The sequence below is a fragment of the Enoplosus armatus genome, chromosome 6 (assembly GCF_043641665.1).
Source record: "Enoplosus armatus isolate fEnoArm2 chromosome 6, fEnoArm2.hap1, whole genome shotgun sequence".
In the NCBI taxonomy this organism is placed as follows: Eukaryota; Metazoa; Chordata; class Actinopteri; order Centrarchiformes; family Enoplosidae; genus Enoplosus; species Enoplosus armatus.
The window spans coordinates 19800236-19822970 of record NC_092185.1 but is presented as its reverse complement, the minus strand read 5'-3'; the positions used below and the strand labels follow the sequence as shown (position 1 = coordinate 19822970).

Genomic DNA, 22735 nt, shown 5'->3' with positions numbered 1-22735 from the left:
GGGCACATGTGGCGTCCAAGCTGTGCAACAGTGTGAGCCTCGACACCTTCTATTAACACACTCACAGGAAGCTACTAGTGCACTGACTACGAAAACACGTGTCACCTTTCACATTACACATCTACGTACCTACGCAGGTTTGTCCTCGGCTATTAGTTTTCCAACATTGCTAACAGACAGCTATAAATTAAAGTGTTTCTCTGATAATCATTCCCTACAGTACATAATATGACATAATTACACCTTAAATGTATTGCCTACCTATAGCAGAATATGGACAATACAGTAATTCATTAGATGAGCTCTAGTGCGATTTAAAAACTATCCCTCTGTAAGGTCCAGGTTATTGTGGAAAACAAGTACTGAACAAGACACACAGGTACATCACTCCATCTCACATATATGCACATCAATAATAACATTCATCAAGACTAGAAAATATTCCTCCTGCCTCTGTTTTTTATCAGTGTTACATTCAGAGTTGTTTAACAGTCAGCATCAGTAACTTCCCGCCTTCGTCATATGCTGCAGTGACAGTAGTGATATTGTCAATGGGGCCACCTCCTCCTGGTCTTTGACCTGGTGTTTTCTTTCATTCTGTGCCCCTCTTACGTCTCACACAATGTGTCTGTCTGTGGACATGGGAGTGTCTCTGTCTCCCTCTGGTGCTCAGGGGTTGTACTCAGTGGGGCACCAAGGTCCCCCAGTCAAACTTAACGCATCTTGTAGTCGTGGGCTATGGCCGCTTCACACAGCTGCCCCTTGAAGTCCAGCTCGAAGGTGAAGTCCAAGTCTCGCTGCGGGACAAGAGAGGGAGAAAAGTAAAGATGTCTTTCAGAGAGAGGGGAGGTAATGATCAATCAAATCCTCAGCAGAAACTGAGGGAAAAAAACACGCGAGATGAGAGACTATACCGCTGTACTATCAGATTTTATTTTTTTTTATCAGACGGCAGAACATGGTGGTAAATAAGCACCGGCTGTTTGTGTCAGACAACTGGAGGAAGCGCGCAAGCTTCTCCGTCCCAGAGGGGGAGGAGAGGCAAGGTCTGACAAGGTCAACAATAGAATCTGTTGTTGTTTGTCTGGACGTCACTGCAGTGCGGCTGCCTACTTGACCGCTGTCCAACACTGAGGGGAAAACAATCTGCCGTGGGCAGGCAGCGCAGGAAGTGAGTCACTTCTTAGCTGGGATGTGTAGGACATAAAGACAAGAGCTCAAATCGTACTGTGAAACACTGTTTAGATTATATCTGTATTCTATATTTATATAATATATTGCCACTATACATAACTTCACATGTAATATATCACTTAAAGGCAGACACATTTCTACATACTACTGACACAATACAAACATTAGACTATACAATACTCACAATGTTTTTCTCATTGGGCTTCATAGCAATGCTGCCGGTGATCTCCTCTCCCCTCCGCACCGTCAAATAGTCCTCCAGGTAAAACACTGTCTGCTTCCAGTGGGTGTACGGAGCATCTGGTGCTGGGAGACACACACACACACACACACACACACACACTTTTAAAGTGAACATCAGCCATTTTAATCTTGTAACGAAGCGGTACCACTTTCACATAAGGCAGCCTTTACAAAGAGTTTATAAGTTGTTCCTAATGACTTTAGTGATGGTTAATAAATAATTTATTGATGCTTTATAGATCAGTTATGAGCCATTAAGAGCTGTTGACTGGTTGCCAGGTGTTTAGCCCAGGTTTTGGGGTTTTCCACAACCCAGCAACCCAAAAGTTGTTCTTATTAATCGTTTATAACTGACATACAAAGCATTAGTAAATTATTTATTAATAGAGTAATACAGTCTCCTATCTACTTGTGTGAATGTCAGGTAGAGAATAAACACAAACTGTGCAGAGAGAGAGCAGAGACAGTGAACTGAGTCCTGTGTCCTTCTTCTTGTGAAGCAATGGTGCAAAAAGAGCAGGTAACTGCGCTTGAGTTCAAGATGACAGCACTGAAGTAAAAGGCCCGACATGCATGGCTGCGTTCCTGACCTCTTCACTTGCTTGAGTCAATCTTCTTTCATCACCGTTCCACTTTGTATCCATTGTGCTGCCTAATGTGAATTCATCTGTGTGTACATGTTTGTGTGTGCATTGGAAAGACAGGTAAGGTAAGATCTGACGCCCCCCTGAACATCGCCGGTCCCTTGGCCAGGATTTAGAAGGTCAGTTGAGCTTAAATCGAATTTCTGCCAGCTGTCCCGGGGCAGCTTGGAAGCTCTGCCTTTATAGACAAGCTCTTTGTGAGTCCATAGATAAAAGGGCCTGTCAATCAGCATGGCGGCTGCACAGGCCTGGCTCTCAGTTCTTTTGAGCAGTGTTCAGTAAAGACACTGGCAAGCCAGCTGCGTTTCTTATGCTAATTCAGTAGATGAGATGGCATTTCTACTGACCAGCATGAATTGTAATGTTTGACCCTTGCTTGAGTTTTTCTCCTTGGCTGAGAGTCTGTGTGTGTGTGTCTGATACGACTCTGATTCAGGACAGTATGGAGAATCACTGACAAGCTTTGGCTCTTTGTGTGTAAGTTTAGATCTGTATCTTAAAGTTTTGGCAGACAGGGAGCCTTCAGGTCTGACTGTGGAAAACTTGCTCCACAGACACACTTACAGAAAATCAATAGAAGGGAAGTGGACAGGGCAGAAAAAGCTGTTTACCAGCCTTTACAATGATACGTTCTGCTTTACATATCATTTCAATGTACGATATTTGCCATCACCACTAGAGGTCAGTCACACACAGATTTTGACACCCAATCCAGCACTGTTTGGATCATGTTAATCAGCCTGATCTGAACTGCTCTAACGTAAAGTGACAATGATATTTACTATTGTGATAGACACCTTCAATGTCTCAACACAGTCTCTGATCTGTGAGTAGAGGTATTTCTAAGCACAATGAGGAACACACAGGAACCCCATGTGACCTGACAAGTATTTACTTTCCTACAAGGCAAAATTACCAGCTACTACTTCCTGTAGGGCAGGGATGAAACACAATGAGCTTGAGAAATGGGCCACTGTATAACCTGGGATGTTTTAAGCCATTTACTCCCATTTTACTTACTTACTTACTGCTACATTAATACTGCAAGTGCCTTGTGAAGCTGTCCTCCAACTCATGGTCTTGATTTCAGGCCACTGGGAGTATTTAGTTCCACATAAAATGTTGCTTGTGGATGTGTTTTTTTTTTACCCAATAAAGTGAAATTCAGTTTCAGTTTATATGAAGTTCAGCAATGTACGTCATTTTTTCCTCCCTTGCAGTAGTAGCTTGTATACGTAATGTCAGACACTCTAGGTGCCTTTTGGCAAGGAAACCTGCCAAAAAGTTGATGTCTAAATTTAAAATGTAAAGCTAAAGTTTGTGAATCTTCTACTCTCATTGATTGTTTTTCCAATACTGGACATGTTGTAGTCAAAATGTGATTATTCGTCTGTTAAATAGATGTAATAGTTGTAAGGGCTGTTCCAATTCAAGTTCAGGCCATCCCTGTCCCCTGTCCCCTGTTCCCTTGCTGAGAATCAGAGGGGCCTGTTTCGTCTACATAAACAAATTTCATCTCTACAGTGAAGTATCCGCTCTGCTGTGTTAAGTAGACTATAGGGAGATACTCAAGATACTCATCTGGCCTCTGGGGGGTGCTGTGTCATTGCTGAAGCTTTGCTTATAGCTCTCTGTGGAGGCTGCTAATCAAAAAGGAGATTCATATCTTTTTTAGATTATCATTAGTCACTATGATACATGTACTGTAGCTCAAATTCTGTAAAACACACCCACACATACACCTAGACCCCTGCTGCCATGTATGTAAAGTAAGAGACAGTGTGTGAGGCCACTTACCGGTGGAGAAACCAGTCTTCTTGTGACACTTCGTGAACTCAATGTGGAAGTAGGTGACCAGTGCATGGATGTAGTCGTTCCTCTGGATCTGCAGGCAGAACGCTGAGGTGAATGAGAGGTCCTCGGCCTTCACTGTGTAGATGTCCACCTCCTGTGGGAGTAAATAGATGGACCACATAAACAAAACTCTCATATTAAGCTCTCCCTATCTCCCTTATTAATAATAATAATAATAATAATAATAATAGCTTGCATTTATATAGTGCCTTTCAGGGGACCCAAGGACGCTTATTCCCTTTTAAAGGAATATTTGGGGAAACATGCTTATTTGCTTTCTTGCTAAGAGTTAGTTAAGAAGGTACCACTCTAATGCCTGTCTGTTGAATATGACACTACAGCCAGAAGTTGGTTAGCTTAGCACAAAGACTGAACTTAAAACCACACAAAAACTTGAAACAATACGTTGTGGATTAAACAAACATAGATATAATCAGCATGGTGGCTGCACAGGCCTGGCTCTCAGTTTTTTTGGGGCAGTGTTCAATAAAGACACTGACAAGCCAACTTCAGTAGATAAGAAGGCATTTCTACTGACCAGCATGAATTGTAATGTTTGACCCTTGGCAAAAGAGAAAATAAGCATATTTCCCAAAATGTCGAACTATTCCTTTAGTATATAGTTGGTTTTATTCTGACGTCAGCCAGACCCTTATTTATTCAGACCACCAACGATGTTACAATCTGACAACAATCTAAAAGAAACAAATCCAGAAAATGTAATATGTAATGTGACATCAGAATCAGAATCAGAATCAGAAACTGTTTATTGCCAAGTAACATACATTACAAGGAATTTGCCGTGGTCTGATGGTGCTACATTTTTTTTTTTAACATATAACATATAATCTGACAGACAAGCATGTAAAAATATAAAGGTAAAAGAATAAGAGAAGATAAATAGCAAACAGTGCAGTGACCAAAATAAAGTGTCCAGATAAAGTGTCCAGTAGAGGGTGTGTGTGCATTAATGTAACACAGGGGGGACAGGGGCGGTGTACCTTGTGTTTGTGTTGGGGGGGGGGGATCAGTGCAAGGCGTTGGCCGTGTTCGTCAGCCTTGTGACATACTGTACATCACTGAGACGAAAACAACATCAAGAAGTACACTACAGCTTCCACCTGCAAAAAGATATAGGCTCACAAGACCGCACTGGGACTGTGCCAAGATCCTAATAACCATCAATAATGAGGCCAGTAACCCTTGTGTAGGTAGGACAAGGATAGGGGACCTGGGGTCATCTGGGAGCTCTCAACTGGGAACTCAACTGTTGTCAGGCTCCAGGCGTTATTCATGCATGTTCCTAGCAACCCTAAATCTGTAAATGTCCCCTGGTCCCAGTCAGTTTAACAGGGTATATCTGATACCTCACTGTCCCACAAGGCCAACTTCAGAGAGGAACACGTTGTTCCTGGTTTACTGTCGTGTGAACGGCACTGCGCCAACATATCATGTTAGCTTTGATTACTGAGTAACAGAGGGGAGTGCAGCTCACCTACAGTACGCTGCAGGGTAGACTAAACATGCAGGCAGAGGTGTGATAATCTTGTTTCATGTACCACCCGTGCTAATAAACATTCACTGCTAGCTTGCTGGCTTTGGTACCAGATGCCACATTTGCTTTGGCGGTATGAGCCTTATGTTTGCTGGCAATAAAAACAATGCGATATTAATGTCAGATCCCCCCTACTGTCTTTAGAAAAGAATCACTCCCTGAACACATTTACCAGATATTCGCTCTGGTCATGCAATATAAACTTCTCACATTTCAAAGTTTAAGACAGCAATATAATGCACTGCAATGTTTACCCTCTTGCAATTACTCTTAAGGCAAAATAAAAAATTTAAGAGCACTATCATGCAGGTTGTTAATGTTAAATTAATTATATTCTGCAGGAATACACTCAGTAATTATCCTCACTGAGTATTGCTACCAAAGTTTCAAGCAGCAGCTTAATAACACGAGGTCCTGTGTGTACTACTCCTTGCCCATACAACTTTAATGAGGTCATTTGGTAATCCATTTAAAGACAATAAAGCTTGTCAGTGGGGTATCATTGTTGTAAGGCTTCTTTTTTTTAAACAAGATCCAAAGACAAGCAGTATTCCCACCAGGTTCATAGATATTTTTTATTAAACTCTCATGACTGATCTCTTTGCTGGTTTTATGTAACATCTCATTGCATTTAAAATGAAAGGCTGTCTGATATCAAAGAAAACAAAAACTGGCTGCTTGACGATCAGCAACAAGAAGACAGTACTACTGAAGCCAAGGTATGATCATACAGCAATGTTCCACCAGGACAGAGGTGAGACAGGGCAGAGCCATCTCATCACTGCCAGCGATGAGAAGGTCACCATGACAAGGAGCACAATCAGGAAAACTAGACAGGCTGCTATTGACATGGCAGCCTGATCACTCTAATCCACACAGAGAGAGGCACAGACAGGCTAACAGACACACATCAAGGTCCTGCTCATACTGTGCCAGCCACAGCATGTAACACAATATGTTTACTAATCAATCAATGGCACTGAGTAGTTACAGGTAATGTATATGTGTCTTTTACCACTGTAATCATGTCAGCATCTCTGCTTTGTAGTTTATAATAGCCACTTTACTTAACATTCTCTATGCAAACTGCTAATGTACAGTATACTCACTCCTTGTTATGTACTATATGGTCAGCTCATTCACTTTTAGTACAGTTTCTTCAGCTGACAAGTGAACTAGCATTAGAAGATGGCAGTAATGGTACGTTGTACCATGAATAACATTGATAAAAATGTTAAAGAAACAATCTCACCACAAGGTTAGTAGCCGTTCTGGGGCTTTTGATTATATCACATGATCTTCATCAGTAGTTGGAGTGTCCCCCGTTGCTGTGGTAATGTACATGTTCAGCTTTCCATTTTTTTTTTTTTATTAAGTGGATGTTGTGGTAAGACTGTTTATCAACTGTTGTTTCAAGGTCAAGAATAAACTTTGTACCTCAGATTTTAAGCCACCATCTCCGAAAAGTTCTTAAAGTGCCCAGGAAAAATTGAAATCTGAACATCTGTGTTTGACTGTCCACTAAATCCCCTCCCCCAAGCAGCAATTGTCCAATCATGTCTCTGACTTGCAAACTCCATCTGGGATGAAGATCATGACATATGATTGAAAGTGCCAGGGCAGCTAATGGTGCTTTGAGCTAAATCAGCTAACGTCAGCATAACATAACATCCTCACAATGACAATGCTAACATGCTGATGCTAAGCAGGTATAATCATTATCTAATCAGCGCTAAACACAAAGTACAGCTGAGGCTGATGGGAACGTCTTTAGTTTTAGTATTTGGCCATAAACTGAACTATTGGACAAATTGAAATCTTGATCAAAGATGTCGCTAGGTGAAAAGTTAGGGGATATCCAAAAGTTATTAAAATGTTCATCCTCTGGGCACCCCTGCACCACATTTCATAGCAATCCATCCAATAGTGATTGAGATATTTCAGTTTGGGCCAAAGTGGTGGACTGACCGACTGACGGACAGAAAACTGACATTTAGTCAGGGTGTGTGATAAATTGATCATCTGCCCTCAAAAATATGGTCAATATTTTACTAACCTTGACAAGGCAGGAGTTGGTCACCACCTGTTTGGGGTCCACTATGTCCACTAATGGCTCCTTCATGGCCACATTACGAATACAGGTCATGTCAAAGCCATACACGTTCTCCCACCCTGGTAAATAACAGCATCATTGAGTTAATTTGCCACCATGTTTTCAGTTAGTCTTCATAAACTGCAAACACATGACGTGACTTTTGATTCAGTTTATTCAGTTTTCAATGGTGGGCAAAGCCACAGGAGGTGTAAACTGTTGGGTCGGTGTCACAGAGCTTCTCAGAATCGTCTGATATACGACCCCAGAGTTAGAACTCCTGTCATTTTGGAACAATTATCATGTTGACAGATGAAAGTCACATTGTGTTCGGGGGATGATTTGTAAACACGAGCCTCCTTGAACGCAGCCTCTGCTTTTGCCTCGGATTTCCTTGCTGCTTTGGATAAATCATTTCATACATTATTCATTAAGCTCCTTAAGATAGCGTGTGAGCAAGCATCTCTATCATGACCAAAAAAAGGAGAGAGAGCTACTTGAGTGTGTGTCAGAGAGCTGGTGATAATGAACAGGTCAGGAACCCCTGGGGACGTTTCTGATGTACTGTATTTGCATTTCTTGCTTTCCTTGCCACTTAACAAAGGCAGTGTGCTGCCCAGAGTAGCGCTAATCACCGCAGGATGGTCTTAGAATACTGTGTGCTTCAGAAGGCTACTTCTAACTTAGTCTAAAGGTCAACTTGGGCCATCTGCCTGGAGAGAAAGAAGTTTGCTGTCAATAAGTACACTCAGTCTGGGTATGTGTAAACTTGAGACTGAATTGAAGTATCCAGACATCATAGGAAAGCTTTACAATGCAGTGAGCCAATGTGATATGACTTTCTTGGGACATTATCTGGCGCAGTGTGGTTGTATAATTTCCCAGATGTATGGGGGGAGTGTGAGTAGGAGGCCTATTGGCTATTGTTCTGTTTGCGTGCCTGTTGTCATCTGGGTTGTGCACTGGCTTAACACTGACTGTGGTGCTGTTCTAATGCTTTGTGTCCAGCAGCAAAAACATCGCCCACGGTCCTCCTGGCAGGCTTAGAGTGGGATGATACAGAGATGGAGAGGCTTGTTGACTTATAATATCAATTATCGCCCCCAGTGTTACGCCTAAGGAAAAGTTCAAAATCATTTGCAGAGCTGGAAAAGGTTGTGTACTAGTGCGCCCACACTTAGTGTGAGTGCAATGCCGAGGTGTGGACGCTGTTCTGCATCCACAGCTCATTTGCAATGTAAAAACCTAATCCTGGTTATAGCCACCCAAGAGCTGCACAGAGTACACCAGGTACAGTACAAATTAGTGCCATTTCACAGTCCAGGTTCAGGTTATACACACACCCAGCCCCACACACACACACTCTCATACTGAACTTACAATGTACTTTGAAGTCTTTGTACTGCCTGTCCTCTATGGCCACCACATACAGAGAGGCACGGTCAGGAAACATTAATCCACCGGGTTTCTGTTTGAGAGTAGAGGCAAGGAAATAACTCAGCAAAGAATCCTGAACACATTATAAAAGGTCTACATTACAGCGTTGGTGACATTTCATTCCTCAGCCAGCTACAAGTTTAAACTATTGAGGTGCTATTGTTCCCTCTGCATGCGGACTGCAATAGCAGAGCTGGTCATGATGTACTAACTATAAGGCTAGAATTATTTTCCAATAACAAAAGATAATATGAGGTAGTAGTTAATAATGTAACAATCCTTCTTCTTATTAATATAATACATAATAACTATCTCGAGTAACTATCTATGAGAAAACACTTAAGTGGCAGTAATGGGCTTCCATATCAACAAGAAAACAAATTAGAAAACAACATATTTATGCTACACAAGTTTGTTTCAGACTTTTATACTGTTTGTTTTTTCTTGTAAATTATTGGATAAACTCACATTTTAAGGCTTCTAAAATAAAGGGGCCAAAAAAGCAGGTAGCGACTGTAGAAACCATACTCACATGTTATGTTGGCAAGATTATTACATTATTTGCTGATAATATTACGTTTTATATATTCCATGGTTATTACAGTGATCTACAGTGAGCTACAATTTGCTTGTTATCGCAGGATAACACACACATACACACACACACACTCCACACATCATACCAGCCACTTGTCCCTGGCAAAGATGACGGTGTTGAGCATGGACTCATAGAAGAGGCAGTAGCCCATCCACTCAGATATTATGATGTCAACCTTCTCAACAGGCAGCTCCACCTCCTCCACCTTGCCTTTGAAGATGGTGATCACTGCAACGCACAACGTATCTTTTACGTCATAATCAAGGCTCGTATTCTGGCGTCTTTACAATCCCCATAACACTAAAATTTAGGAATGATTATGCTTAAAAATGTGTAAATGAATATGTTCAATCAATTACACATATACAATATGTGACAAATAAGACTTCAGTATTATTTGATGGAATACATATCCAGATATTTTAAGTTGGAACTGTCATAAGAATAATATAATAAGAATATGAATAAAAAACGGGATGTACTGTATTACATCACTGTGTGCAAGAAAGTAACTGTTGTGAATATTTGAAAGAAAGAAAGAAAGAAAGAAAGAAAGAAAGAAACTGGTGACACAGACTGGTGACACATCAGTCCTTGCAGTATGTGCTTCCATGGCAGCCTTGGTGCTCTTATGGAAATCAGCCCAGCTGGGGTTTACAGTGGAGGAGTGGGTCCCTGCCCTGCCTGAGATTAGCTGACTTCAGCTTTGTTTGTTCTGCCTTGGCAAGAAGTTATTGAAAAGTTCCCCTGGTGATACAAGTGTCTGTCAGAATGATATGGGACCCCGTTACTCCAACTGGTGATTGCTCGCTGCTTATTCACTGTCTAAAACTCTTTTCAATGACTTGTGCATACTTGATATTCATGGGTTTATAGCTAGGACATTGGCTGACAGGGCGGTTTATGGAGCTGTTATTTGGTAGATGCACAGTCAGTAGTTTAGCAGTAAACGTGTTTTCAAAGTTACAGGGGTGTTATGATAAAAAAAAAAAAAAAACATATGCTTTGAAGTTACATAAATTGGAAGCATGTGTGTGGAAGTGAATACGAATGAGCCAGTCTAGTGCAGTATGGAATGAAAAACAGGTTCAGAATTAGACTTCAAAGATGAGCAATCATTCAAAATCCTGAGCAGTGTGATACCCTTGACCCCTCTTCTTGTTCCCCTCTAGTTTTTTGCTCCCTTCACTGCAGATGAAGTGCAGTGTCAGCAGAATGGAGAGGGGGAGGAGGAGGGACAGCAGCTGAAGCTCTTACCACTGTCGAGATGGTTGGACTTGATGATCCTCTCTGAGTACTCTGATATACTGGAACATTCAATCTGGCAGAAAAAAAGACAACAAGAAAACTCAAAGTAAAAGAACTTGTTTCGTCCCTTTGACTGATACATTATTATATTATGTATGACATTATTCAACTGTTAAATACTGATGCATCAGTGTATACTGTAAGTAGCGTAGTTGCTGTTGGTCAAGGTGGAGCTAGTTTTAACTTCTTCATAGACAGGTATGTAGTTCACTCCAGTGGTTCCCAACCTTGGGGTGGAGCCCCATTCAAAAGCTCACAAGACAAATCTGGGGGGTCATAAGTCAAGTCATGTCAGTTTATTTATAGAACACATTTAAAAACAACAAACGTTGTGCTTTACAGAGAGATTGAATATTAATAATTGAAGAGCAGTGATTGGTCACCAGATCTGAGGGATCGGGAGGTGGAATAAGGGATGAGCAGTCTTAGATATAACCTGGTGCCAGTCCATGCACTGCTTTAAAAACAAGTAAAATAAATTCTGCAATGGTAACCAGTGAAGAGAGAAAACAGGGGAGATATGGTCTCTCTTCTTGATACCAGTGAGGAGTCTTGCTGCTGCATTTTGAATCAGCTGCAGGCGCGATAGGGCTGACTGATTCCTAGAACTGCAGTAGTCGAGGTGAGAGGAAATAAAAGCATGAATCTTTAACAGATATGACCTATTTTGTCATTGACTTTACATTCAATGACAGAGGCCTGAGGGAATTGATTGTGATTGCAGAGTTGTCTTCAGGGCCGCAGTTTAATTCTGGTTTAACTGAAGGAAGCTTTTTGCAATTTACATCCTCAATGCAATTTAGAAAACATTTAACATGCATGGATCACAAGGTTTCAGGGGTAGGTACAGCTGTGTGTCATCGGCAAAACAATGGTAAGCGATATCATATTTTCTGAAAATATACCTCAAAGGAACCGCATATAGAGAAAATAAAATAGGGACAAATATGGAGCCTTGTGGTACTCCACAGAAGATGGGTGCAGAGGAAGAGGACACATCATAAATTCAAACAGAAGCTGATCGGTCTTGGAGGTAGGAGGCAAACCACTGAAGCGCCTGTCCCTGAATGCCAACAACATGCTTAAGGCAGTCCAAGAAGATGGAGTGATCGACTGTGTAGAAGGCAGCCAAGAGATCTAAAATAATTAAAATCTTGTAATTTCCTGAACATAAAGAAAAGAACAAATCATTTGTCTCCGTCAAAGGAGGAGATGAGTTGAGAGAAAACTACTTTATCAAGAATTTTGGATAAAAAAGAAAACTTTGAGATTGGTCGGTAATTATTAGGGACAGACAGATCTAAGCAAGGTTTTTTGATCAGAGGGTGAATGACGACAAGTTTAAAGCAAATTGGGACATAGCCATCGACCTTGAGAGCTATTAATTATTGATAAAGTTATGGAGTTTAATCATGGCTGAGCTTTGATTTTTGCCTTTCTAACTTTGTAAGGGGCAATTGAGTCAAGAATATTGAATATTGTGGCCAGTTCTTCTGTGGCCTGAGCCAGAGCTGTGCAAATGTGAATGTTAAAATCATATAACCATAAGTAAAGGGCAGAAAGTCAGATAATTCATCTTTTCATTCAAATGAGAATTCACCAATAAAAACCTTATTGTATTTAGGGGGTCGGTATGTATGTGGAGTACTGGGATTGACTGTTCAATCTTACACAGCAGTAATTCAAAAGTTGCATATTCGTCAGTGACAAGGCTTTACAGGTAAAAAGATAACTACAAGGCCCCCACCATGGCCAGTAAGCCACGATGAGTTAAGGAATTTGTATTTTGGAGGACACAAATCAGAAAACGAGCTAACCTCCCAAGTCTTTGCCAGTTTTCAGTGAAAAATAAAAAACATCTAATTTATAGGTTAGAATAAAATCATTTCGAATGGAATGAAGGACTTGTTGGAGAGCGATCTGACATTTAAAAGTGCCATTCTTGCAAGAAGTGCCGTCTGGGGAGTATGCAGAATGGTTTTCCTATGATTGGATGACATACAGATCAGATTACATGCGTTGGAAAGTGTGGTTGTACTGGTGTGAATATAACCTGGTATTATTTCTAGTAGGTATTTGTACAGTTATACTGGCATGTATATGGGGAGTAGGATTTGTAGAACACAGCCCAAACCCTTGTGAGACTTTACTGTGAGAAGTAAAACCAACGCTATGAGTTAAAGGGCTTTCACTGAACAAACATCATTAGATAAGATGATTCATGGAATAGGAAAGTACTTCTAAAATTGAACTTAAGTACAGTACTTGAGTATATGTATTTAGTTACTTTCCACCACTGCTAAAGATAGATGATGCTGTTTTGAGATACTACCCCCCCCCCCCCCAGAAGGCTAGTGGAAGAGTGACAATCATTTATGCCCCATGTGTGTCATATGGCTCATCTCGCTCTCCAGGGATTTATCACAGTGCTCCAATTCCTTGTGTGATTTGGAATAAAGTCCAGAATTACATTTTTATTTGTTATTGCTCCTTGCAAGAAAAGTCTGTCCAACACTGAAGCCACTTTATAAGGTGCTCTCTGGGGTAGAAAACAAGGTCATCTTTGTTTAGTCTCTCTCTGTGGATGGCTTCCATTCCTGTCCTGAATAAAACAGCATAGGCCTGCACCTTGTTAGCAAACACAAAAGAGTATTTCAGGAAGTTGTCTCATGACTACCTATCACTGATTTATTTGTTTCTGATTCATACTAAAGATTGCAAAATTGAAAACTGGGCAGCTGGATCTTTGCCAGTTTTAAGAGAAAGGGTATGAGGTGAGATACAATATCTAACCACCTTTGAGTTTGTGGAGACATTTTGTCATGAGATTTTATTTTCTTCCTGTCTGCAGCCTTTGATAGCAATACGTAGGTTTTTATCCCTTACAGTATGTTTGTGACTTGTGAGGCCTGACAGCAGCAGGTAACCAGCAAGGGGGGATTATTATCACCTGACATTGTACACTGATGTTAATTTAGCACAGCAAGAAGCGTCCTGGAGACATGTTGAAAATAGAGGACGATAAAAGAATACGAAGGGATGGAATTCACAAGGTGGCCGGCCTCCGTGCCAGCTCCTGAAACGCTGCCAGAGCATCTTACTTTAAGTAATTAAGGTGCAGATTAGTCACTGCTCAACTGCAACCAGCCATTTAGCCCCGATGGGACCTTCAACTTCTAGTTTCATTACTCTTTTGACATTTTAAATTCTTTTAAATTATCCTTAATTTAAATTTCTCCTCCTGAAATACCTGCATCTCTGTCACATTTTCCTCCATGCTCTCTCTTTTATACCTTTTCTTTTCTGTCTGCTCCTTGCTTGACATATTTTATACTTCCTGTTTCTGCCCACCAACGTTGGACTCAAGGCTGATTTACTGGCAGCAATAACAGAGCTATAACATAATAAAGGCCCTTCATTTATCAGAATAAACTCTGGACACTTCTCGTAAGCACCTCTCAAACAAAATAAGTGCATAATTCAGCAGGAGGCATTTGTCAATACCAACCTCATACAGCATCAGGCAGCCTGAGAGTATAGACTTTCACCTGAGCGTGTACACTATGTTCCACCTACCATGCAGGGACTCTGATTGTCAGAAATGTGCGGACTTATTCATATTGAAAGAGTTAGGAACTGATTAGAAAAGCGCTACAAGCAACACACCAACTGTGAGATGGACAAATACGGAAATATCATCTTGGATATTTCTCTTTTTCAACATACATGCTGAAATGACATTTAGGCTTCTGCTTTCTGGCTGATGTCTCCCACTGAGCATGCACACAGGACGCAGGGACTTGACATTAGCACTGCCTCCTTGGAGCGGCCCCATTCTCGGCTGCCTATTAGTGGAGAGGTGGTCAGGGGGCTGCTGGATGGCTGCAGTGCCCACAGCCTTCTGTCTGTATGTCTGTCAACTGCTCACAAACAACACAGGTGCACCTGCCCATTAAAACCTAGGCTGTATCCACTGCGTAAACACACAGGAATGCCTAACGTCGCACCCGGTGTATGTATGCATGTGCACTTGCAGGCATTCAGGTGCATGTGTGTATTGCTGTGCTGGTAGTGTGAGCTAATAGGTGCTGCCGATGCTGGCCCTCTAATTGGCCATGATGCCTCATCTGTTTCTGAATCGCTGTGAGAAGAGACAGCCATTAGCCATGTGTCCGTCAGAGTCATGCTTTCAGTGGGAGCACCGCAGCCTTGAGGCATGTTAGGAGTCAACACATCCTCACACGGTGCCTCTCACACCTCTCACTAGTGTCAGGAAGAGTCACTGTCATTGCAGTCGTCCCTGTGGGCTCCCGCTCGTCCTTCTCTCTGGAGACAGCAGAAAGTACAGGTTTCTAACTTTGCCCAGGTGTCACGGCACTTCTCCCCCCTCTGTCTGTGCTCTTAACCTGTGAGTCATACAGTCAGTTGAAGCTAAGCAAGACAACGTAACTGACTCTACCTGGCTTCATCATTTGCAATTATTATTTTTATCAAGCGGCTGTCATCTCATCAATACGCACCTAAATCAGTATTATGAGGGGTTGTTGTTGTATATGGACTGTGGAAGTGTCATGATTAGAGAGGATCCAGACATTAGAATAATCTCAAGTTAAATCATTTAGAGAAGGAGTTCCCCGGACAAACAATGGGGAGCAGTGATAGGTCGTTAGCTGCGTACGTTCGCAACTCAGCACACAGTTTCTATGTGGCTTATGATTCAACATGCTGCTACTCTCCCCCACTCACTGAACGTAGTCATTCTGTGACTGTGAATGAGACGCAAAATGATTTATTGAGCCTTTGTGGTCCAAGTTTGGTCACAGCAACATATTAAACCACCTGTTTAAAATCTATTCCGCGATAATTTGCTTTCAGAGTTGCTTTGGATATTTGGACCCTGATATATGTAGCTTGCAGATCAAGTTTACACTGGCTCTCTGTGGTTTCATGCTGGCCTGTTAGCATACAATCTGTATGTGAGACCTGGTGGATTGAAGTTGCTGCCCATGGTTTTATATCAAGGCTTTGTTAGTGGAAGCTGGAATGATTTAACTGTATGGACTGACCACACTAAACACACCAATCATTTTGGTGTATATTTGAAATCCCACTTCTGCTTTCCTGTTGGCAACTGGTTCCCTTACTGCTACATGTCTGTGAAGTTTAACGCACACTCCATCTGCCAATAACATTAGCTTTAGTAATCTTTTGCATGTGCTTCATATTTTTTTCAGTGCGAATAAGTGTATGATATATCGCCATCTGGTGGATCAATTCCACGCTGTTGGACACTGATATTCAAGCATAATAACTGAACAAACATAATTTTTTAATTAATTTAATTAATTAATTTAATTAATAATAATTAACATCTGTTGAGTGTTTGTTTTAAAATGTGAGTTTCATTTCCATTTGAATTATTTATTGATGTACATGGAAATGTGGGATATTAAATGTGGGCTCATGATTATATGGCTTTGATACATACTGTATGGTTTTCAGCGCCAAAAAGTCTCTTATGGGTACTCTGTGGATCCAGAACATCAGAGGTTATCACTTTCCTTTTTTATGTAACGAGGTCCACATGACAGAGTGATGTTCTTGTTGGCCCAGAGCCTGGTCCTTCCACCTCACGAGCCCATCATTCACATGGAGCTTTATCAGCTTTAGGTATAATAAAGGTACTGGGCTTTGGTGCAGAGCTCAAACTAAGAGCATCTAAATCAAAGGTGAAGTAAGTCCCTGAAATCTTGGCCCCATTTATGTGGATAAAGTCCTGCCAGATGGACAGCAGTAACACAAGTGAAGTAAATATTAAAGTGATATTTCAGTTTAAAGTGCAAAGAGAGAGATAGATGAACTGGAGATGAGACAGCAGAAGAGGGAAAGAAAACAAACACGAGACGCGAGGCAAAGTCTCACACACACACGCATAAACACATAACGTCAACCAGTAGCTCAGAACAAGTCTCTTGGCAATTCCTAGTTAATCATTCCTCCCCTGAAGCAAATATACGCTGTCTGGAGCCACCGTACAAAAATAAGTTCCACGTGGTTATCCCAAGCTAGTGGTGTGTATCCAGCATTTATTCTCAGACATGCCCTGACTAGCAATTACTTCTGCTCCAGTACACGATAACAGAAAGAGCTCTCGAAACGCTGCGGCTCAGGCTGTCAACCTGCCTGAGAGGCCACACACTTTTATCAACCGCCCGTCAGACGAGATATTCCTTGAAGATTACAGGGAGGCCCGACGACAAATGGTTAAAATGTATGTACAGATACACGGAGAAGCAGTCATACGCATACGGTACAGGATCACAGTGTGAGCAGCTTGTCGGGCTGGGCTCCGCAGTGATTAGACCCTGGTGGTTCAGCATGATAACGCTCCGCTGAAAGGAAACACGTCTTACCCCATACACATGCTTTGCCCCTGCTTTGGCAGCGAACATGGACAGGATTCCGGTCCCGCTTCCAACATCCAACACTATTTTGTCCTTGAAGACGTGCTTGTTGTGGTACATGGAGTTCCTGTAGGTGAGCGTCCTCACTTCGTCCTTCAGCATCTCCTGGTTTAGCATATGACAAATAATATCAGGAAGATGTTGACACAGCTAACCCCTGTGGAGAGTGACAATTTGTTTTGTTGAATTAAAAACATGGGCTGGACAATGGGGGTCTGGATTTGTTGTGATATCTGCAGTGTAGCAGTGACAAATAACACGCAGCCTTCACCTAATCTTTCTCTATTACGTCTCGTCCGTACGGTTCTACATTCAAATCCATAGTTGGTGTCTCTGAATAAGCCCCATGAGCCTGCAGCCTCAGCCTGTCTGCATCCCTTATCTGACTCTGCTTCTCTTATAGAGTGCACGCATGTGCGAGTATGAAGAATAAACAGAAATGAAAGAAATACACCCAACCTACATTCCAAAAATATAAAATAAATCATCTCACAGGTCACACTAGGAACGTGCTCTTTTTATACAGCGTCTAATACTTTCTGTCTCCGCTCTTTAGAATGCAGCTGAACGCTGATAGAAAAGGTAAACGTGCAGAAAGATTCAGATATCATCTTGAATAGTGGAAATATGAGACACCTAAAGAAAGGACAGGAAAACAGTCATCATGCAAGTTTCACTTCTGTCTAATTATCCCCTGACAAGAACCAGTGATTCTCACTGTGATAGGTCATACAGGCATACCTCATGTATACCAAAGTGGGCATAAGAGTCAAAGTAGTAGTCCCGTGAGGTCATCTCCTCTGGGCTAAGGAACTTGGCCATCTTGCCCCGCCCAGGACAGCTAGGGAGGCTGGCAGCATGGGGCGTGTGTGGCGGGAGCGGAGGCCGTGGGGCGTGCTGGATGGAAGGCACGGGCTTGGGCAGCGCGGTGGGCTGCGCAGACTGGGATGGAATTATGCGGATTGGCTGTGGCTGTGATTGTGGTTGCTAGAAAGAGAGAGACAAAGAAGAAAAACCCTTCATTAAGGCTGCGGACTCTGGACTTTCTAAGTCAAATCCCTCATGGAGTAAGAAACAAAACAAGGATGTAAGAGCAGCTTGGCATCGGAGAGATCACAGGGTTTGCATTCATGGACAGTGATTGACTTGGACTTATCAGACATTCCCCTTAACGATTTCATCTGGTCTCATGCCTCTCAGCTCATATGTCAGTCTGGTGAGTTCACAGAGTCCAGAGAGTTCACAGGGTCTAGAGGATACTCTGATCACTCACATGAAGTCAGCCTGTCTGTCAGCAGAAGGCAGAGATGGCACAGAAGGTACAACCATAATGCCCTGATTATCACCTCTGAGGCCAGCTGGGAAGGTCTAGCCGTGTGTGTGTGTGTGTGTGTGTGTTGGATTGTGATTGAGACAGAGAGAGGGAGAGAGAGAGAGGGGGAGAGAGAGAGAGAGAGAGAGAGAGAGAGCATCTCAGCATCTCAGTTTTGAGCCAGTAAGCCCTTCTGGTGTTTATTCTCAATCCAACTTTCAGGCTTCTAAAAATAAATGATAAACGATTGGCAAGGTGGACTAAAATAGGTGGTGCTTTTAGATGACTGACAGCGATGCTTCAGTATTACAACACTAAATTTCATTTTTAAACTGGGCGGGGGGAAATGTAAAGGCTTGTGTCTGAGGTATAGCATAATGTCTGTCTGAAACACGTCTGTTGCACTTTCTCTGTAATTGTAGGAATAAATAATAATTTTCCACCACTGTTATTATTGAAACTTGCTCACACGCATCATTGTGAGCATGTTAGCATGCTGGCGTTAGCATTTCGCTCAAAGCACTGTTGTGACTATTTACAGAGCTGCTAGCATGGCTGCAGACTCTTTTGTCTTGTGAATGACAGCTTATAGCTAACCAAGTTAGTCCACTGCTACTATGAGTGCTAGCCGTCTAACTAGAGCTAGAACTAGAACATGTAATTGATGTACCAGGATTTCATTAAGTATTACATCAGGGAGCGCGAGGACATTGAGAGACATCATTGTCTCTGCTTGATTAAGAGAATTTAGAGAATGTTTGATTGTTTGTTATATAAAAGATGACATGCATTGCGAGGGACTTTTAAAAGGAAAGACCAACTGTTGAACTTCTCTTAATCCTTTAAACCACAGTGGAGGGCAGTGCAGCATATTAACCTGCTATTTTGTTATGGATATTCTCATAACCCATTAATCATTTGGACCATCAAGGAGACTTTACTTTGACTGCATGAAGACGTGTTTTAATTGATGTATCACTTCATTTTTACAATGTGCAGTTAGGCCAGGAAGCTCAGAAAATGACAAATGTTTCCACTTAGCAGCTGACCTGAAGTTACACTAAGCTCAGTTATCAGATGTGAATATGCTCGCAGGTGTAAAGACTGCAGATTAAATCTTGACATCTTCTCAAAAGAAAAATTACAACAGCAAAAGCGAAACAAAAAAAAGGATTTTGATAAACATCTGGCTCCAAGCCAACTCTGAAAAGTCAATAGTTACGAGACAGGGCCACAGAAGAGGTGATTAAGGCTGCCAAGTTTAATACAGATTCGATGAGGACTTTCTAAAAGTTGCAATGCAGAAAAACAAAATCGCCCAGGGGCTGTCATTACGGATTAGATTAAAGCAGTCAGAGGAGAGCAGCTGCGGTGAGTGTAACTGAGATGCCCTGACACAGGAAAGAGAGGGTGGCACACGTCCTTGCCTCTGACCCTCCAGACACATAAACACATTTGGGGCTCTATTTCAGACTGGATCCTCATCTCTGCACGAAGGTGAGAATTGCTATTTGAGAAGGACATCCAATTGGTACTTACGTTACGCAGTCTGTTTGAGGGGACACACACAGTCACTTTGTACCTGTTTGACTTTTGAAGATGACCCCTGTTTCTATACTGTTGCTCCTGAAGTCAGTGATAATGTCCTGTAGGTGGATTTGCAGGGTAAACTCTATGTCTGTTGAAGGGAGTCTAATGTTTCAGTGCATATCTGGGGAAAATGGTACCAGACAGTTGACTTAAAGGCTGTAATGGCCTACTGTAGAGGTTTTTAATTCATCATTTCATGGGGGAAAAAAAGTCCTCTAACAGTCAGGAAAGAGAATCGCTTTGGTCTTCTGCCATTACAACACTTAGGCGCCTCTGAGAACACAAAAACAGGGGAGAGCAGTGGAAGACAGAGCTCCATCCGTCCAGGCGGTGTCCTCTTATCATAATGTATCAGGTGCCATGCTGCCCTCAGACGTGAGCATATTGATAAAATGTTGAGACTTTGAGGAGGGGCTTCTCCCTTGAACGAACTCGCTTTGAGGGAACTTCATTTTGGTGAATAATGTTAAACGAAGCGTCGCTGGAGGCTGTCTCCAACTGCACAGGGTGTCTGGATCTTCTGAGCATTACTTGCAGATAAATCAGCACTGCCACGGCTCCTTCAGCATCCAGTCGCATTGTGAATACAGATGTGGCACAGGACTCAATAAATCATTGGGCTCCTGTTGTGCTGTTCTGGATATATAGCTCAGAAACAGGCCAGGGTAGATGAACTCTTCAATGAAATGTGTCAGGATGTAGATCACATTATGTGGAATTTGGGGGGGGGGGGGGGGGGGGGAAATTCTTTACTATTTCCTGCATCCTGGGAATCCCCAGAGGCCCTGCAGGGAGCCAGTAATGTAGGCGAGATACATCAGCTCACCCTACTTCTCCTGAAAACTGCTCCACGCATCATCGACTCCCAGCTTTCTCCCTTTTCGTCTGCAAGGTGCTGCAGTACCTTGGACAGCGCAAGTCATTCCGATCCCGGCGCAGCGTGAAGCAGCAACACACTCTGCCCCCATGCAACCTCACCGTGCTCACAGTATACTTCCTTATGCCTTAACGCCTTTCCTTAAAGCTGCGTCTTTCCATTCACGACATTTTAACACATTTAGATTTGTTTTAAGAGGCTGTCCGAGGGACCCCTGTCCGAGAACTGTTCATGCTGTGGGAGGGAGAAGACGGAGGCTTCCCTGCAACACCCTGTCACTGCCCTGTCTGCGAGTCGAACAAAAGTGAAATCACACTCAAACCCTGCACGACACTGACATTGGGAGGTACACGGTTAAAAATAAAAATGAGATCGGTACGACGACGCATTAAGTGTACTCGATGGAAACACTCACTTGCCCGGCTGCTCGGCTCCGCACAAAATGCCTGTTCTGTCGGACAGATGGAGCCCATCACTCCGGCTGCTGTCTCGCTGTCCGGACAGCGGGCATGCTGCAATTTGTCCGAGGTGCAACTTCTACACTACAGGTATGGCTACGCGTGCTGCGGGACGCATCTAGGACTCGGGACGGGGGGAAAAAAAAACAGAGCACTCTCGTTGTAGTTGGGGAAAAGCAAAGGTGTCTCTCACACTTACCTCACCGCTCTCAGACTCCGCCATTTTTCTCCTGAGGAGCATGCAGCGGGACGAGTGCTTAATTCCCATAAGAGCCGGCAGAAAGATGTGCACACACTTGACAGAAGTGAAGAGGTTCGAGAAAAGCCGGCGTCCAGGTCTCCTCAGTGCTTTATCATTGAATAAAAAATCTCATTCACATCCCAAACTGCAATGTTCTTCAGGAACCCCGAGACTCTGAAAAGACACACAAACTACACGAGGTCCCAAAAGCATCGTTGCGGCCACTGTTGCCACAAAGTGTGGTGCAAAAGTTTGCAGTCCGCCGGTGTGTTTTCTTGGAGAGCATAAGAGGAAAAGGCACCATTTGGCGTCAGGTGAGACAAGATAAGGTATAAAATGCAAACGTCCTATCCTACGTCCCGACCAGCGCAGACGGGGATCTCGGAGGATTGCAGCACTAAAAGCAGCAGATTGTCATGAATTCACTGTTTTAGCCCCAGTTTGATTGATTCCTCTACCGCAACATTGTTTCTAAAAATAGTACCGCGTCCGCTGCTGCCTCGCCGAGTGGAAAGACTTGCTGCTGGGTACATGCACAGAAATCTGATGACTCTTGAAACGTGCCCAGAAATGTTCTTATTAACACATGCCACCGTTAATGCCCCCCCGACACCCCCCTCCTCCTGCTCATCAGCTCCTCTGGAATAAAGCCCTGTGCTCCGTGTATTCGCTGTCCATCCTCCTCAAAGTGCTGAACGCCGGCTGCCCAGAGAAAGTTGGGAGTTGGTTCATTCCCTGTTGAAAAGCGAGGACGCTGTGTGCTCAGGTTACACACACACACACACACACACAGAGAGAGAGAGAGAGAGAGAGAGAGAGAGAGAGAGAGGGAGGGAGTGACCACTCCTGCCTCACTGGCCGGAGGGGA

The 22735-nt window shown here is 42.8% G+C and overlaps 1 protein-coding gene across 4 annotated transcripts; it reads right to left on the bottom strand.

Moving 5' to 3' along the window:
- Positions 1–713: 713 nt before the first annotated feature.
- On the bottom strand, positions 714–21894 carry LOC139286699 (protein arginine N-methyltransferase 8-B). 4 transcript variants are annotated; one of them, XM_070907593.1, is made up of 11 exons: positions 21826–21894; positions 20724–20726; positions 18131–18361; positions 17339–17494; positions 10875–10938; positions 9703–9845; positions 8963–9050; positions 7547–7662; positions 3879–4029; positions 1379–1500; positions 714–797 (listed from the first exon to the last, which is right to left on the bottom strand). In XM_070907593.1, the coding sequence occupies exons 1-11, from the start codon at positions 21892–21894 to the stop codon at positions 714–716; spliced, it is 1227 nt and encodes a 408-aa protein (XP_070763694.1). The 4 variants fall into 4 exon arrangements, with proteins under 4 accessions (XP_070763694.1, XP_070763692.1, XP_070763693.1 ...); XM_070907591.1 differs by lacking the exon at positions 20724–20726 and having other exon boundaries at positions 18131–18376; positions 21820–21894; XM_070907592.1 differs by lacking the exon at positions 20724–20726 and having other exon boundaries at positions 18131–18376.
- Positions 21895–22735: the final 841 nt, after the last annotated feature.

What these genes read in the sequence shown, in the direction of transcription:
- LOC139286699 (XM_070907591.1), bottom strand. Translation starts at nt 21,894, where the DNA reads ATGGGAATTAAGCACTCGTCCCGCTGCATGCTCCTCAGGAGAAAAATG. An exon ending in GGGCAAAGCATGTGTATGGG is followed by an intron (nt 10,939 to 17,338) that starts GTAAGACGTGTT and finishes TTTTTCTGCCAG; the next exon opens with ATTGAATGTTCCAGTATATC. An exon ending in GAAGACTGGTTTCTCCACCG is followed by an intron (nt 1,501 to 3,878) that starts GTAAGTGGCCTC and finishes TGTGTCTCCCAG; the next exon opens with CACCAGATGCTCCGTACACC.